The sequence below is a fragment of the Megalobrama amblycephala genome, linkage group LG12 (assembly GCF_018812025.1).
Source record: "Megalobrama amblycephala isolate DHTTF-2021 linkage group LG12, ASM1881202v1, whole genome shotgun sequence".
Lineage (NCBI taxonomy): Eukaryota > Metazoa > Chordata > Actinopteri > Cypriniformes > Xenocyprididae > Megalobrama > Megalobrama amblycephala.
In genome coordinates, this window is record NC_063055.1 from 29,531,996 (window position 1) to 29,547,252 (window position 15,257).

The 15,257-nt window shown below is 35.5% G+C and overlaps 1 protein-coding gene across 2 annotated transcripts in view; it reads left to right on the plus strand.

Moving 5' to 3' along the window:
• The window catches only part of olfml2a (olfactomedin-like 2A), a 36,288-nt gene that overhangs the window by 10,893 nt on the left and 10,138 nt on the right, over positions 1–15,257 (plus strand). For both annotated transcript variants that reach the window (XM_048210482.1, XM_048210483.1), the window contains exon 2: positions 13,910–14,173. In XM_048210482.1, the coding sequence (XP_048066439.1) occupies positions 13,910–14,173 (264 nt within the window). The remainder of the gene's footprint in view (positions 1–13,909; positions 14,174–15,257) is intronic.

The following is a 15,257-nucleotide window of genomic DNA, read 5'->3' on the forward strand; positions in this document are numbered from 1 at the left end:
GCTTAAATGAATATCGCCCACTGTTCACTGTTTTCTTAGGCCCCGGGCCCTTTGACAGTGGCCCCGGGTGCGAGGGCCCTTTCATAGCTGCTTGCAGCTTTAATTTCAAATTATTTTTAAAATAATTTCTTTAACAGCGGAATTCTTGTTGAAAAACCCATGACGCTGTACAGAAAATTCCACCAATCAGAGAGCCATCACAAGCAAAATGTGCAAAAAGAGTTCTTAAGCTCCGCCCACTCCCATGAAGCACTGCGAATGACGCAATGGATTGGTGCAGGTATGATGTCAGAACCCGGAAGGCTAATTCTCCATTAGTTCCTTTGAGATTTTCCTATAGGGTTTTATAATGTTTTTTTTATTATTATTATTATTATTATTTATGTGTAAAATAAAGATTGTGGTAAACATAACTTGACTAGACTTTGTCATTTTGTTCTACAATGTATATTACACACACCTACAGAGAAAATACGAATTTAGAACCAGTTCATTTTTGTTTTTACTAAGTAACTAGATAAGACAGTTTGGGGTGTGTGCATGTGCAGTGTACGTTGTAGAACAAAACGTCAAAGTATCTTCAAGTTATATTTACCAGAGGCTTTATTTTACTTATAAATTGAAAAACCCATTATAAAACGCCATAGGAAAATCTCAAAGGAACAAACGGTGAATTAGTCTTCCGGTTTCTGGCGTCATACCTGCACCACTCTATTGAGTCGGCCTCCTTACGCTCTTAAATTACGTAAATATTTGGATATATATGCATATTTTGCAGTAAACTTAAAATATATTGTTGTACAGAATCACCTATTGCACCTTTAAGCCTTTAAATACACAGTTTTGTTCCTTTGTATTTTTGTCCAATTTTCAATTTTTTTATTTTTTTTGCTTCAAATCCAAGTTTGTAGTGTCATGATTTACGTCGTAGCTGATTGTCTTGGTTCATGGCTTTTAATGCTTTAACGGAAACTTTTTAAAAATCCCTATGTGAGTAATGAATGGAAACAATTATTCCGGAACCAGCGCCGCTAAAAAAGTAGGTGGGCACTGTTGCACTCTATAGAACAGATAGTTCTGACTCTAAATTCTGATTGGATAAGCTGTGTTCTAAGCCACTGAACATTCTATTTTAATGTGTCAAGTTGCCTGGAAACCATAAACACCATACAAATTGCATAAACATCATTAGATTAATGAACTATGGGTGTGTCTCATTTGGCCCTTAGTTCAGTCAGTGAACTGTCCAGGCAGTCTGACATTTCTAGGACAGTCCTAATTTCATTCCAGTTCGCTGAAACATTGGTCCATTAAAATTTCCTCAATGCACTTTAAAAACTAGTGATCATGCTCAGATGCATGATAAACAAAAACATGTGTTATATAGCATTGTTGATACAAAACTGTGACATTTTAAGGCACAAATTATGTAATCGTTTTGAGTCACCAGTGTCCTAATGATTAGTGGTTAAAACATTTCTGGTGCCTGAATTCATGTTCATACTGAACTAGGCAGAGAAACGTCATATATTACTTGGCAAAATAGCTGGTTGTGCTGAGAACTATTTAGTAATAAATGTAACACTTTATTAAACCATTGGCGGTTTTTATTATTTTGTTCCTTTCCCAAATGGCACTCTTCATATGCACTTGCAGTCTTGTGGACTTACAATGGCTGCCGCTTGCGCATGTCCATTACGTTCACAAGACCGCAGAGTGTCCTGTTTGTCATTTTAAGTTTCAGAACGGTGCTTGCAAGCCGATATTCATACTCGATGCGCACTTTTGCAGATCCTGCGAACTCCGTAGCAGACTTCTACCCAACAGTCAAAGCGGAATAACGTCACAAAAATGTGGACTCGGTGGAACATCGTAAGGGCTTAGGGTTCCGTTTGGGACAGGGCCATTGCTGTTGCTGTCGTCTCAGAAAAAAAGAGCAAAAAAACTTGGCATCATGTCTAAGAACACCTGTCTGTGGTAAAATCGCTGTAACTCATGGGCTTTATGGCTTTAATGCATGCTATCATCTTAAAATTAAGTTTTGATATCTTGAAATTAGAAGAGAGGCAGATAAAGCCTTCTTTTCAATTCAAAAAAGTAAGTGTTTGTGCTGCTTTAAAATTTTAAGTTTAGTCAACTCAAATATCCAAGTTGTTAATTAGTACAACTTAGTCACTTAGTATTTCAGGTTGGCTAAACTTAAAATTTTAAGGCACCACAAACACTTAATTTTTCAAGTTTAAACAATTTTTTACATTGCAGCATTAGTGTACACTTTCATTGTTTTCTAATGCAAGACTTTTAAAAAGTGAACTTTACAATTATGCTATAAAATATATTTTAAATAATTAATCATTTGTTGTGCTTTGAAGAAGTACACTTATTTTGATGTGTTGAATACTAAAGCACATGTAAACTACTTGATTATAATTTTAACTAAAGTGTGTTATTCAATATTACATTTAAGCGAAATATTTAAACAATATATTTTAAATGTGCTAAATTGCAACATCATCATTATGTGCAATTGCAAATATATTTAAAACATGATGTATCAACAGAAATGACTTTAAAGTCTATATTAGTTTAACAAATGCTTACACTTTAAACAGACAATAGAAGAAATTATGAAAAAATTAAAGATGAGTGGGTCAAAAACACTCTTATGTTCAACTAATTTTATTTAATGTAAATGTAAACTATAATACATTTTCATTTAATTGCAATTAACATGCAATTAAGTGTCATTAAATATTAAATTTCTTTCGCACTTAAGTATATTCTTCGATTTCCATAAAAAGTACTATTTTTAAAAGTATGCTAAAGTGTACTTCTTACAAGGGGACACAAACGTGCAATGATTACATAAAACTAAAAGTACTAAAACATTAAAAGAATGAAAAATACTGAAAATACTGAAAATAATAATGTGCAAAAAACTTGTGTTATAATCATTAAATCACAGTATTTGAGATAAAGAGTCTGATTCTGTTAAGCGTGAACCATCTGTTTGACTTCCTCAGCCAAAACGTCTCACATCTCTTGGCTGTGCTGAGAGCATGAAGAGTTTGAGGTTCAGAGAGAGCTGTGACACATAAACAAGCTCATCTGGAATGTAGCTGTGTGTCCCCAAAATCAACAAGTGCTCACTAAGCTAGTTTGGGGCTAATTGACACGTCTGTCCTAATGGCAAGTGTGTGTCTGTGTGTGTCCTGTTGGAATGGAGTGATGGAGGTCTGTGTCTTTGGATCTAGATTCTGTCTCAGTCTAGGCTGTGATAACCGCAGTTGATTCAATTAATACAATACTTCTACACTGATATGTTTTGCTAGGATATGTTACTACATTGATTTATTATTTGTTTTCATTTATAATAGGGGTTGACAGTCTTTTATGACACTGGGAACGCCATCCAGACTCTCAAATAACCCAGGGATTAGATTGTCTTGGTATGCTAGTATTGACTCTTTTGCCATGTCCTTGATTCATCATGTCATATGTATATAAAATAAAATGTATATGTTCAAATGTTTTTCTTTTTTTAAGGAAATTAATACTTTTATTCAGCAAGAATTTATCAAATGTGACAGTAAAGACATATAAATGTTCAAATAAATGTTCTTTTAAACTTTTTATTCAATTCTATTAAGGAGTCATGAGAAAATATTGAGTTTTCTTGAGCAGCAAATCAGCATATTAGAATGATTTCTGAAGGACCATGTGACACTGAAGACTGGAGTAATGCTATTTTTATTTATTTATTTATTTTTTTTAGTAGGCTATCTTATTTTCTTAGCAGAATAATGAAGGCAAACTTAATATGAACCGTGACCCTGGTGCACATCAAAGAAATGTATCTTTGAAATTTCAGAATGTACTAGACAGTTTCACATGTTTTTGTAAGTGTGGGATCATCTTGAATTCTAGCCATAAACTTGCTTTATTGTTGTTTCAAAGCACTAGATTAAAGGAAGAAGATGAGCTGGCCATTGACAACACCTCATTGAAACAGAGATCAGACTCATAACCTGAGTGAACTACTTCAGGCATGAGGTTATTAGGTTAAGAGGCTTTTTCGGGAAAGCGGCCAATGTTGACAACTGCTCCTGCCAAGTATTTTTGGAAAAACAACTATCTTATCTCAGGATAGCAGCCCATTCCCTGTTTGGTCAGATTGAGGAACACTGGTACAGTTAGACCAAATGTCAGTGTAGCAGGTTTAGATAACAAATGTGTTTGTTTGCATGACCTGTAACTGTTGGAATGCTGTTCTAGTTGTCCCAGTTGAGTAGACCTAAATCTGTGAGATATAGAACCCATTTTAATGCACACTTATTGGACAGTTAATTTATTTACAGTTAATTTATTTATTTTATTTACTGTGCCCCGCACATGATATGCAAGAAAAAAAAAACTAAATTGAGTGCACGATTTACTGATTCGTTCTCTTGATTTGCTAAATCGTGCGCACAATTTACTATTTTGTTCTCTCGATTTGCTAAATCGTGCGCACAATTTACTATTTTGTTCTCTCGATTTGCTAAATCGTGCGCACAATTTACTATTTTGTTCTCTCGATTTGCTAAATCGTACACACAATTTAATATTTTGTTCTCTCGATTTGCTAAATCGTGCGCACAATTTACTATTTTGTTCCCTCGATTTATAAATCATGCACACAATTTACTGATTCATTCCCTCTATTTGCTAAATTGTGCCCACGATTTACTATTTTGTTCCCTCGATTTCTAAATGATGTGCACAATTTGTTAATTCACTCCATTCATTTTTCTTGAGCACAATTTACCGTTTTTGTTCCTTCGTTTTGCTAAACCATGCGCACGATTTACAGATTAATTCGTTCGATTTACTAAATCCTGTGCACAATTTACTGTTTTGTTCCCTCATTTTGCTAAATCATGCACACGATTTACTTATTCGTTCCATTGATTTGCTAAATTGTGTGCACGATTTACTGAATTATTCCTTAGATTTGCTAAATCGTGCACACAATTTACTGTTTTGTTCCCTCATTTTCCTAAATCGCACGCACGATTTACTTATTCGTTCCCTCGTTTTGCTAAATTGTGTGCAAGATTTACTAATTAATTCCCTCGTTTTGCTAAATTGTGTACACGATTTACAAATTTGTAAATCGTGCGCACAATTTACTAATTAATTCCCTCGATTTGCTAAATCGTGTGCACGATTTAGTGAATTATTCCTTCAATTTGTTAAATCATGTGTACGATTTACTAATCACTTCCCTCGTTTTGCTAAATCGTGCGCACGATTTATGAATTAGTAAATCGATTTACTGTTTTGTTCCCTCATTTTGCTAAATCTCATGCATGATTTAATATTTTGTTCCCTCGATTTATAAATCATGCGCACAATTTACTGTTGCGTTCCCTCGTTTTGCTAAATCGTGCACACAATTTACTGTTTTGTTCGCTCGTTTTGCTAAATCCTGCGCACAATTTACTAATTTGTTCCCTCGATTTACTAAATCATGCACACGATTTACTATTTTGTTCCCTCAATTTATAAATCATGCTCATGATATATAAATCGAGGGAACGAAATAGTAAATTGTGCGCACGATTAAGCCTACTATTTTTTCCTGCATGTCATGTGCAGGGCTCCGCAGTAGTTCATTTTTATGGAAGAAAATAATGACAAATGTCTTTGAAATAAATAAAATTCTGCCCCCAAAAATGCAAACCCTGAAAATACCATGCATTCAAATGCAAGCAGTTAACACAATGCATTTTTTCAATTATTGAAATTCAACATGCTATTTAGTTTTAAAGACATTTGTCATTAATTTACTTCCATGTCATTTTTCTTTATTAAGATATGAACTTTACCAAAAATGCTCCCTCATTGAATGGTGCGGCTAGATATAGTGCATATGTGCATGTATTAGAGAGTATCTGGGAAGCTATATAGAGCCTACAAAGAACTGAGTATGCCTTGATGCCTGATGCACACACCAAAATGACCATAACACACTCTTTCATTCCAGTTAACAAGGGCTCTTATTGTCAAAGCCCACTAGGCCTTATAGACACTGAGTGTGTGAGAGAGAGTATGTTTGCAAGACTTTTCACCTAATTAACTCGTTTAGCCATTCTGAGGTAATTTTAGCTGAGGATAAAATGTGTTTTTGAGAAGTTTGGCAAATTACTGTCAGACTAAATCTTTTTTAACAGCCCCTATCAGTCTGAGCTTACACAAAAGAACAGCAAAGCTTTATTAAATCCTTCCACTTCAAGCTGACAGTAGCTCAGTTTCTGCGTGGCACCCTGTGTGCGTTATTGTGTGGTTGTCATGGAACTACATGATGAAAGTCTTCACTAGGACTTTAAGCCCTGTTAATAAGAGTTTTGATCCATCATTCCAGGTAATTAACTGGCTTTGCCTTTGCATTTTAACTGCAGACACCTTTAAGTCTATTATTGGGATTCCCTGCCTATAATATGAATAATTTCCTCTAAATAATAACTGCATTCCTTTGGGAGATGGACTTTTTTTTTTTTTTTTCACAGTAAATGATGATTTAAAGATATAAATTAAAATTTTTAATGAACATTGGTGGATTAGCTCAATTTGAATATATATATATATATATATATATATATATATATATATATATATATATGGAAAAAAACATTATTTTCAACCCTCATTCTGACCCTCTGTCTGAAATTATTCATTTTTAAGGGACAGATCCTTTAAAGCTTGTCAGTAAACAGCCACTGTTATGATTGGCTAACACCATTGCATAGGAAACAGTATCAATGCCCACTCTCTATTGCATATTAGTTAGTGTTTTGAAAAAATTATCCATAAACCTTCATTTACAGACAAAGCTTTATGAAATCATTTCCTCATGGAAATGTAACTGCTGTCAGATCCAATACAGCTGACTGATTCATCCGTCAACTAAAGTGTCTTTGCGAACTCTCCTTTACAATGTGTCATGCTGACAAAACAATCAAATTCTCCAAACAAGCATATAATCCTCCGACGCAATCCATGACGCCATTAAAAATAAACCATCCACTTGTTCCTGACGCTGGTATCCTTCTGAAGTCTCTACAGAAATGAGCAGACGAGCTGTTTAAACAGGGTTCGTCAAAGCGAACGTTAATTTATGCTTGCATTTACTCTTCCATTTGTCCTGCGTGTGCCGTGGAGTATGTCAGAAACTGAACACGCATATGTATACTGTATCCAGTGTAGACAGCGTCAGTGATTATAATGGGTGCTATTTGCTTTTGACACAATGCGACGTGAAAATACATTTTTTGAGATGTTAACAAGTATGCACAGGCTGCACATCAGTGAAAACACTAAAAACACTCATAAATTTAATCAATTAGTTGTAAATTGGTTATTTTTTGCATCTTTCCAAACAATTTTGTTCTTTCGGGTTGAAAACCAAAGTCGAAGCAACGTCATGGAATCTGACGTAGAAGTATGCCTGCGGAGTGTGTGATTGGCTGCTGGGGCTGGAGCTGCACGAATCTACGTCATACAGTTCTTGAGCGCTTCTCTGCATTTATTCATGAGAATTAATTCTTAACCCAAATCCCATTACAGTGGTGAATTCAAACAACGTGTAACAACATGCAGAGTGTGTATGAGAGTGGTTTCAGCGCGGAACGCCGCAATGAGTTTAACAACACTCGCAATGCGGATCAAAGACTGGACTGGAGTAAACCTGTTTAAAGTTTTTATGGACATATTTCACATACTCTAGCGCTCTAAGAACCATGTATGCACACATATTTAATCACGTCTTCTTCAAATGAAATATATGTGCAAATAAGGATCATGATCATGAATGCGATGACAAGAGCAGTGCTTCCACACATAGACTTTACTTGGGCGGGCCGCCCAGGTATAATAACGGCCGCCCAAGTATATTGGAGACACATTTTTGCTTTTATTATTTTTATCCTCTTATACTTGTATATCCGCGCAAGATAATGAAACCATCCGCGATCGATTAACTAGTCGTTTCGTACCTGCTCCTTATGTGTGCGTCAGAACTGTTTACTCCCGCAAACATTTCCACAGGTGCTGCATGTTGTAAAGTCACAAGGGGGCGCTGCTTTTACAAGCTCACGCAACAGCGCTTCAGACTGCTTCAAAGTGATTCTCAATCAATGAAAAGCGCAGATTTATGCCAAGCGATTGCTAATGAACTCAAGTTGATGAATTATTACAATGTCTACTTTATGGCCTTTATATAAAACGTTTTATACGGTTGTAAGAATCTGAAGGATCAGCCTGCAATAGTACAGACATTTCAAAATAAGAGTCACGGTGTATTTCGGGCTTGTTTATAATCAAAAGTCACACGCTAAGTTTTTTCTTTTTCTTTTGGGCATTATTGGTATTTTGGTTACACAATAAATTGTATTTAATTTGATTTCCATTTAATTCATATTAAATTATTGTAGTCTCCCCCACAGGAAGAAAAGACTAAGATCATTATTTGACACACAAATTATTCATTATATAAATTTTACTAGTAAAATCTGTGTCCCATTCACTGAGAGAGACACTATATGACAGCAAGGAGAACATAGGAAAACCTGATAACCGTTTAAATGCTGTAATTTTGCATTATTTACAATGCATAATAATGCATAATATTAGTATGTAATTAAATGTAATAGTATGCTATGTAATTAAAATTAAATTAATAAAAATAATGGTAAAAATCACACATTATTTGTTTGTCACATGTAGTAGACCATTTTTGTGCCGTGGGTAATAGGAGGATTTTTCACCCGGCTACCACCACAACTATATTTCAAACCTGTAGGAAGCACTGCGAATTATTCTGATGCACAGAAGACAATGATGTAGACCGAAAATTCAAAGAACAATGGACAAAAAAGTTAATTCTTAAGTAGTATTTATGCACATACAATAACAACAACAAAAACATGTCAGCAAATGGTGTACCAGTACCTCTTAAGCAGTTATTATTCTTTCAGTGTTTTTATGGCATTTTTTTTCTTCAAGCTTTCGTCTCAAAATATATGTTATAGTTGAAATGTTAAATTTCCCTCATAAACAACCTTTAGACATTGCACATGATGACCTCATGGATCAGGACAATGTTACAGTGCATAACAACAAACAGGTGTTTAGGAAAGCTCTTTTGTTACTATTTATTGTTTTGAGAGAGAAAAAAACCCCAAGAATTCCTTTTACCCCGCGGAGCCTTTAGACCCATCATACCCGACTACGTGGCAGTGCGAGATCAGACAAATGGATGTCTCAAAGATGGAGCATATCTTATAATAAAGAATTTCTGAAAGGCAGAAATCTTTCACTGCCTGTAAGCAGTTCCATATGTGCTATGGCTGGGCATTTATAGAGACCTCTAAATCTCAGTATAGATAGACGACAGGCCTAAGCTCTTTGAGCAAACAGTCAGAGAGCAAAAAGGCCACTGTTAGATGGAGGCAGAGCCCGATGTCAATCAAATACAGTAGGTCATAGTGTTTTGACTTTTATGCAGGGTCATACTGTCTTTATGTTTAAATGCCAACCAGAAAGGATGCATTAAAACAGTCCTTGAGACTGTAGTGATCTTAAAAAGAGAGTTCACTCAAAAATGATAATTCTGTCATCATTTACTCACCCTTATGTTGTTCCAAAACAATTTTTTTACCCCATTGACTTTCACTGTATAGACATAAACAGTCAAAGAAAGCCATACAGGTTTGGAACAACATGAGGGTGAGTAAATAAATCACGTTTGGGTGGACTGTCCCTTTAAAGGGGTGGTTGATTTTGATTTCACTTTTTTTAACTTTAGTTAGTGTGTAATGTTGCTGTTAGAGCATAAACAACCTCGGCAAAGTTATGATGCTCAAAGTTAAATTCTAAGGGAGATATTTTCTTTTAAAAATTTGCTGTTTACAACAAACGGCTGGTAGGGACTACACCAAGCTTCTTCCTGGGTTAGTGACATCACTAACCCTAAAATGTACATAAACCCGCCCCTGAGAACACACAACAAAGGGGGTGAGGCCATGTTGGGCTGCTTTAGAGAAGAGGAAGAGTTGTTGTAGTAGAGTGTTGTTACCATGCCTTCATTTTAAGCCAGACTGCTTCACGAATGAGGGTCAATTCAATGCTGGATTTTATTAACATGATGGCACATGCTAGTCAATGAATTGAATCAACCCCAGAGCAACTACATAAATGTATCCACTAACCATTCAGAAACGTCCAGTTTCATTCTAAAAGTTGTAACTTCTTCCTGAGTTTCTCCATCAGTGTCCGACTCTGGTTTGAGCAATGTAAGGCTGAACACTGTTACTGACAATCGTCATTTTGGCTGCGTGAGATTCTCCAGCTTTGTTGTTGTTGAGCAACTGAAGCGCGAGCTGTTAAAGGTGCAGTATGTAATAATTTTGTCCGCTAGAGGTCGCTAGAAGCCAAAACAAAGGCGTAGCTTGATGACGCCAAGTTTGAGAGTGGAATCTTGGGACATGTGGTCTCCACCTCAACGGACGTTAAAAACCGTTACTGTAGTGTGAAGCAGAGCAGAACTGAGTATTGTGGGAGCTGAACAAGGCCGCTGGAGCGATTGCGCAACACACGCCTCACGAGCAGAGGAACTTTTATTATGCCACAGTCGCCGGCGCCACTTCCGCTTTTCCGGTCATGAGTATGAGGTAACGCAGCTCTGTTTATCATATTAGATACATTTGAGAGTGTTGAAAATGTTATAACGTTACTCTGTGCGTTCGCTCGGCGGCTGCTGTGAGACACTGTTGCACACTGCAGTAAGATTTTAGATCAATTTTAGAATATCATATTAAATATTGGATGGCTTGTGTTGATAAATGGCATGTAAGTAATTTTAAAACGTATTGTATGATGGAGAAAAATTTTGTATTACTGTTACTAAAAATAAAGTTGCATCTGATTATGCTATGTTAGCTACTTGACAAAATAGTGTTTTTCTCTCAGGCATGGTAAAGCATGGTACTCGCAAAAAATCATGAAAATTAGATTTAATCAATAAGACTAAACGTGTTGAGCTATATAACAACAATTCGTTTTCTGTCTGTAAATATATCAAAACAGTTGTTCCCTTGTCTATTAAAACGTGTAATATATTAAAGCATCTTTGGCGTTTCCATGGTTTCTGCAAAATAAAAACGGAAACTGAGGCGGACCGAGGGTAACGTGGGTATGACACAATTGAAAGGCGATCACACGTCCCGGAGCCTTGGTTAAAATTGCAATTTTCTCACGATTTACAAATAGTTGGAAACATTTGAAATATTCTAAGTACTCAAGTGAACAAAATATATAACACTGGCCTAGTGGTTTTTGGATATTTTACTGCAAAAATATTACATATTGCACCTTTAAAGCTCCTCCCTCTTTTGGAAAGTGGGCCAGCTCATTTGCATTTAAAGGGACACACAGGAAAAATGGTGTGTTTTTGCTCACACCCAAATAGGGGCAAATTTGACAAGCTATAATAAATGATCTGTGGGGTATTTTGAGCTGAACCTTCACAGACACATTCTGGGGACACCAGAGACTTATATTGCATCTTGTAAAAGGGGCATTACAGGTCTCCTTTAAGACAAAGCAGAGCTTCTGTCAATCAGTAGAATGCAACCTAATTCATATTCATGAGCCAAGGAAATATGGTTTTGTAACTTTTTAGATAATTCCTACAACCATGTCTTCAGTACACACTCAACAGCAGCAAGTTGTTTTGGCAGTCTGAGAAAAAAAAGCAGCACATCTGTGCATCATTTACTTCTTCTTCCTTAATCGTATGCCGTCATTGCGCATTTGTCCATTTTGTGGGTTCTGCCCCTGTGGCTTCACATATTCCTTTCGCTTTTACTGCTACTGTTCATGAAGCTCAATTTATTGGTGCTGTCAGAGACAGGCAGGTATTACAAAGGCAAAGAACTCCTCAGCTTTTTGAAGTACATGTGGCCGACATCTCAGAGAGCACGGCGCCATATATGGACAACCTCCATATTCAACAACACCTGGCTTTCATGATGCTTCATATCAATCCAATTATTGCTTTATGGCGCAAGTACATACTCTGTAAATGATATTCACATGTATCTCACTGGATGTCATGCAAGGCTGTTATTGAGAAATGAGAGATTGTTCTGTCAAACAGTGAGGTGCTGCAGGATGTGGTTTAAAAACAAGTTGTTTATGGGAGAAGGTGCAAATCCACTCAGGTCCCATCACTGTGCTGAATTTATGGGAATCTTAAGCCCCAGGCTGTCTTCGAAGCCAGTGCCATGGTAAAAGCTAGCGCTAACTGACAACAGATGTGTGCGTGAGAGAGAAAAGAGTTGTTTTCTGTATCTTCTCCAAAGTGAGTAGTCTTGATTCATAAAATGTAGATAGATTTTTGTGTTCTGTGTAACTTGGGACTTCAGATAAGACTTTAAACGTATGTAAAATGGCACAGACCCATCAAGTAAAAGCATGTGTTTATGAAGGTCTGGTAGGGAGTTCAAATTGTGGGCAAGTGTTATAGGGCCTGGTAAAATTTCACTAGTGGGTTCCTCACAGGCCAGAATGTAATGGCTGATCACTTCCAGAGCATCAGGGTTCAAGCCGACAGACAAAGTCCGTTACGGTGTTCAAGGTAAATTAAAGTGCAGAAAGACTTTAATCTGATGATTGAAGAGGGATGTGAAAGGGTTAAACTTCTTGTTTTGTTTGCAATTGCATCACGTGTCATTCCGCTGACTCTTGAAGGATTTATATTGATCTTCATGTTCTGGCTGGATATTATAAAGAAGTATTTCGTGTATTGTACCTCACATAATTCCATAAAACAACATATTTTTTACACCATATTATATGAATACACTGTAAAAAGTAATACGTTATATCTACTCCATAAAATTTTGGCAACAGATTATAAGCAATATTATTAATTAAATTCAGCAAATAGAATTGAGTTAGAATTTAGTTCCTTAAATGTGAACCATTAAAACAAAAATATCTGAATAACAGATAGACGTCAAAGATAAATTAACAACTCTTTATTATTTATTGCCAACATTGAAGACACCTGATGATAACAGGTTAGATCACTGAAGGAAAGAGAAACACACAAATTAACAGAGGTTTAGATGTCGATGTTGATTTTATTGAAAAAGATTTGATTTGGTCACCATTATGGTGATCAGTATTTTATTTAGTTGCCCATTTTGACTTATTGCTTTTTATGTCAGTTTGTGGTTTTTGTAATGGTGTTTGCTAATTTTACGCATTTTAAATGATTGACTTTTAAGGAATTAATTTGATTAATTCTAACTCAATTCTTATATGTTGAATTTAATTAATAATATTGCTTATAATCCGTTGCCACAATTTTGAGTAGATAGTGTATTAATTTTTACAGTGTATGATTTAAAAGCAAGATACACCATCATTCAAATTAATACTTTTATTCAGCAACGACACATTTAATTGATGATGTGACTGTTAAAACAAAAGATTTCAAATAAATGCTGTTCTTTTGAACTTTCTATTTATCGAAGAATCCTGAAAAAGAGCAGCACAACTGAATTGATAATAATTAGAAATGTTTCTTGAACAGCAAATCATCATATTAGAATTATTTCTGAAGCGTCATGTGACACTGATGATTGGAGTCACCTAATGATGCTGAAAATTCAGCTTTGCCATCACAAGAGTAAATTTCATTTTAAAATATATTAAAATGGAAAACAGTTATTTTAAATTGTAATAATATTTCACAATATTACTGTTTTACTGCAGCCTTGGTAAGCAAAAACAACTTTTGAATGGAAGTTTTATCGTAAATGTGTTTTTTTTACTTTTTCACATTGTCTATCTCTGTCAGATTTTTGGTGAGCCGGAGCCGGTCAAGATGGTATCTGAGGGTTCAGACTGCCGCTGTAAGTGCGTGATGCGACCGTTGAGTATTGAGGCGTGCACGAGGCTCCGTGACGGAAGTTTGCGAGTGGATGATTTTTACACTGTGGAGACGGTGAGCTCAGGCTCTGACTGTAAATGTTCGTGCACGGCTCCTCCCTCCTCACTCAACCCTTGTGAGAATGAATGGAGAACAGAAAAACTCAGGAAACAAGCTCCTGAACTACTCAAGGTAAATAATAATAATAATAAAAAGTGTCATTTTTTGATTTTGGTATTTGGCTAGATTCTGTATTTGAATGTAAATTGCATTTTTCTTTTAGAGCTTTCGTTTAAAAGAATGTTTCAGTTACATGGCATTTTTAGTTAAGTGGCACTAGCCACCAGTAGGATATAAACTGAAGTACTTTTTTAAAAGAACTGAAATAGGGATTTGGATTGTACCACCACCTCAACAAATCTGTTAAAATTATATATTCAATCAGTCCAAAAAGTAATGTTTTAAACAGTTTTTAGACACATTTTAGTACTAGTATAGCAAAAAAAAAAAAAAAGCTAAATGGATATAAAAGAAGCTCATATATTTAGTTTGACTTGAGGTTGGTCATCATCATTTTATGAAGGTTAACTTCTTTTCATTTACCATTTTTATTGCATTTTTTAAGATGTTCAGGTCCTAATTTGGCTTTTTTTTTTAAAGGTGTTCAGGCCTTAATTTGGCATTTTTTTAAATTTCCAGACCTTTATTTGACTTTTTTTTTTTTTTTATGTTCTGACTTTAAATTGGTGTTTTTAAAAGATGTTCAGACCTTAATGTAACATTTTTTAAGATGTCCAGACCTTAAAGGATTAGTTCACTTTCAAATGAAAATTTACCCCAAGCTTTACTCACCCTCAAGCCATCCTAGGTGTATATGACTTTCTTCTTTTTCATGAACACAATCGGATATATATTAATAAATATCCTGACCCATCCGAACTTTATAATGGCAGTGAACGGGACCAATAAGTATGAGCTGAAGAAAGTGCTTCCATCCACATCCATCCATCATAAACCTACTCCACATGGCTCCGGGGGTTAATAAAAGCCTTCTGAAGTGAAGCGATTCATTTAAAAAAATAAAAAAAATCCTTATTTAACAAATTATGAAATAAAATATCTAGCTTCCACCAGACCGCCTTCCGTATTCAAGTTACGAAGAAAGTGTAAAACTCTTGCAGTTCAAAACGCTTATGCTACATCCTACGCCTTCCCTATTCGACTTGCGGAAAAAGCTTAACTGACGCGATGCCAGTTTACTTTGTCTGTAAGTTAA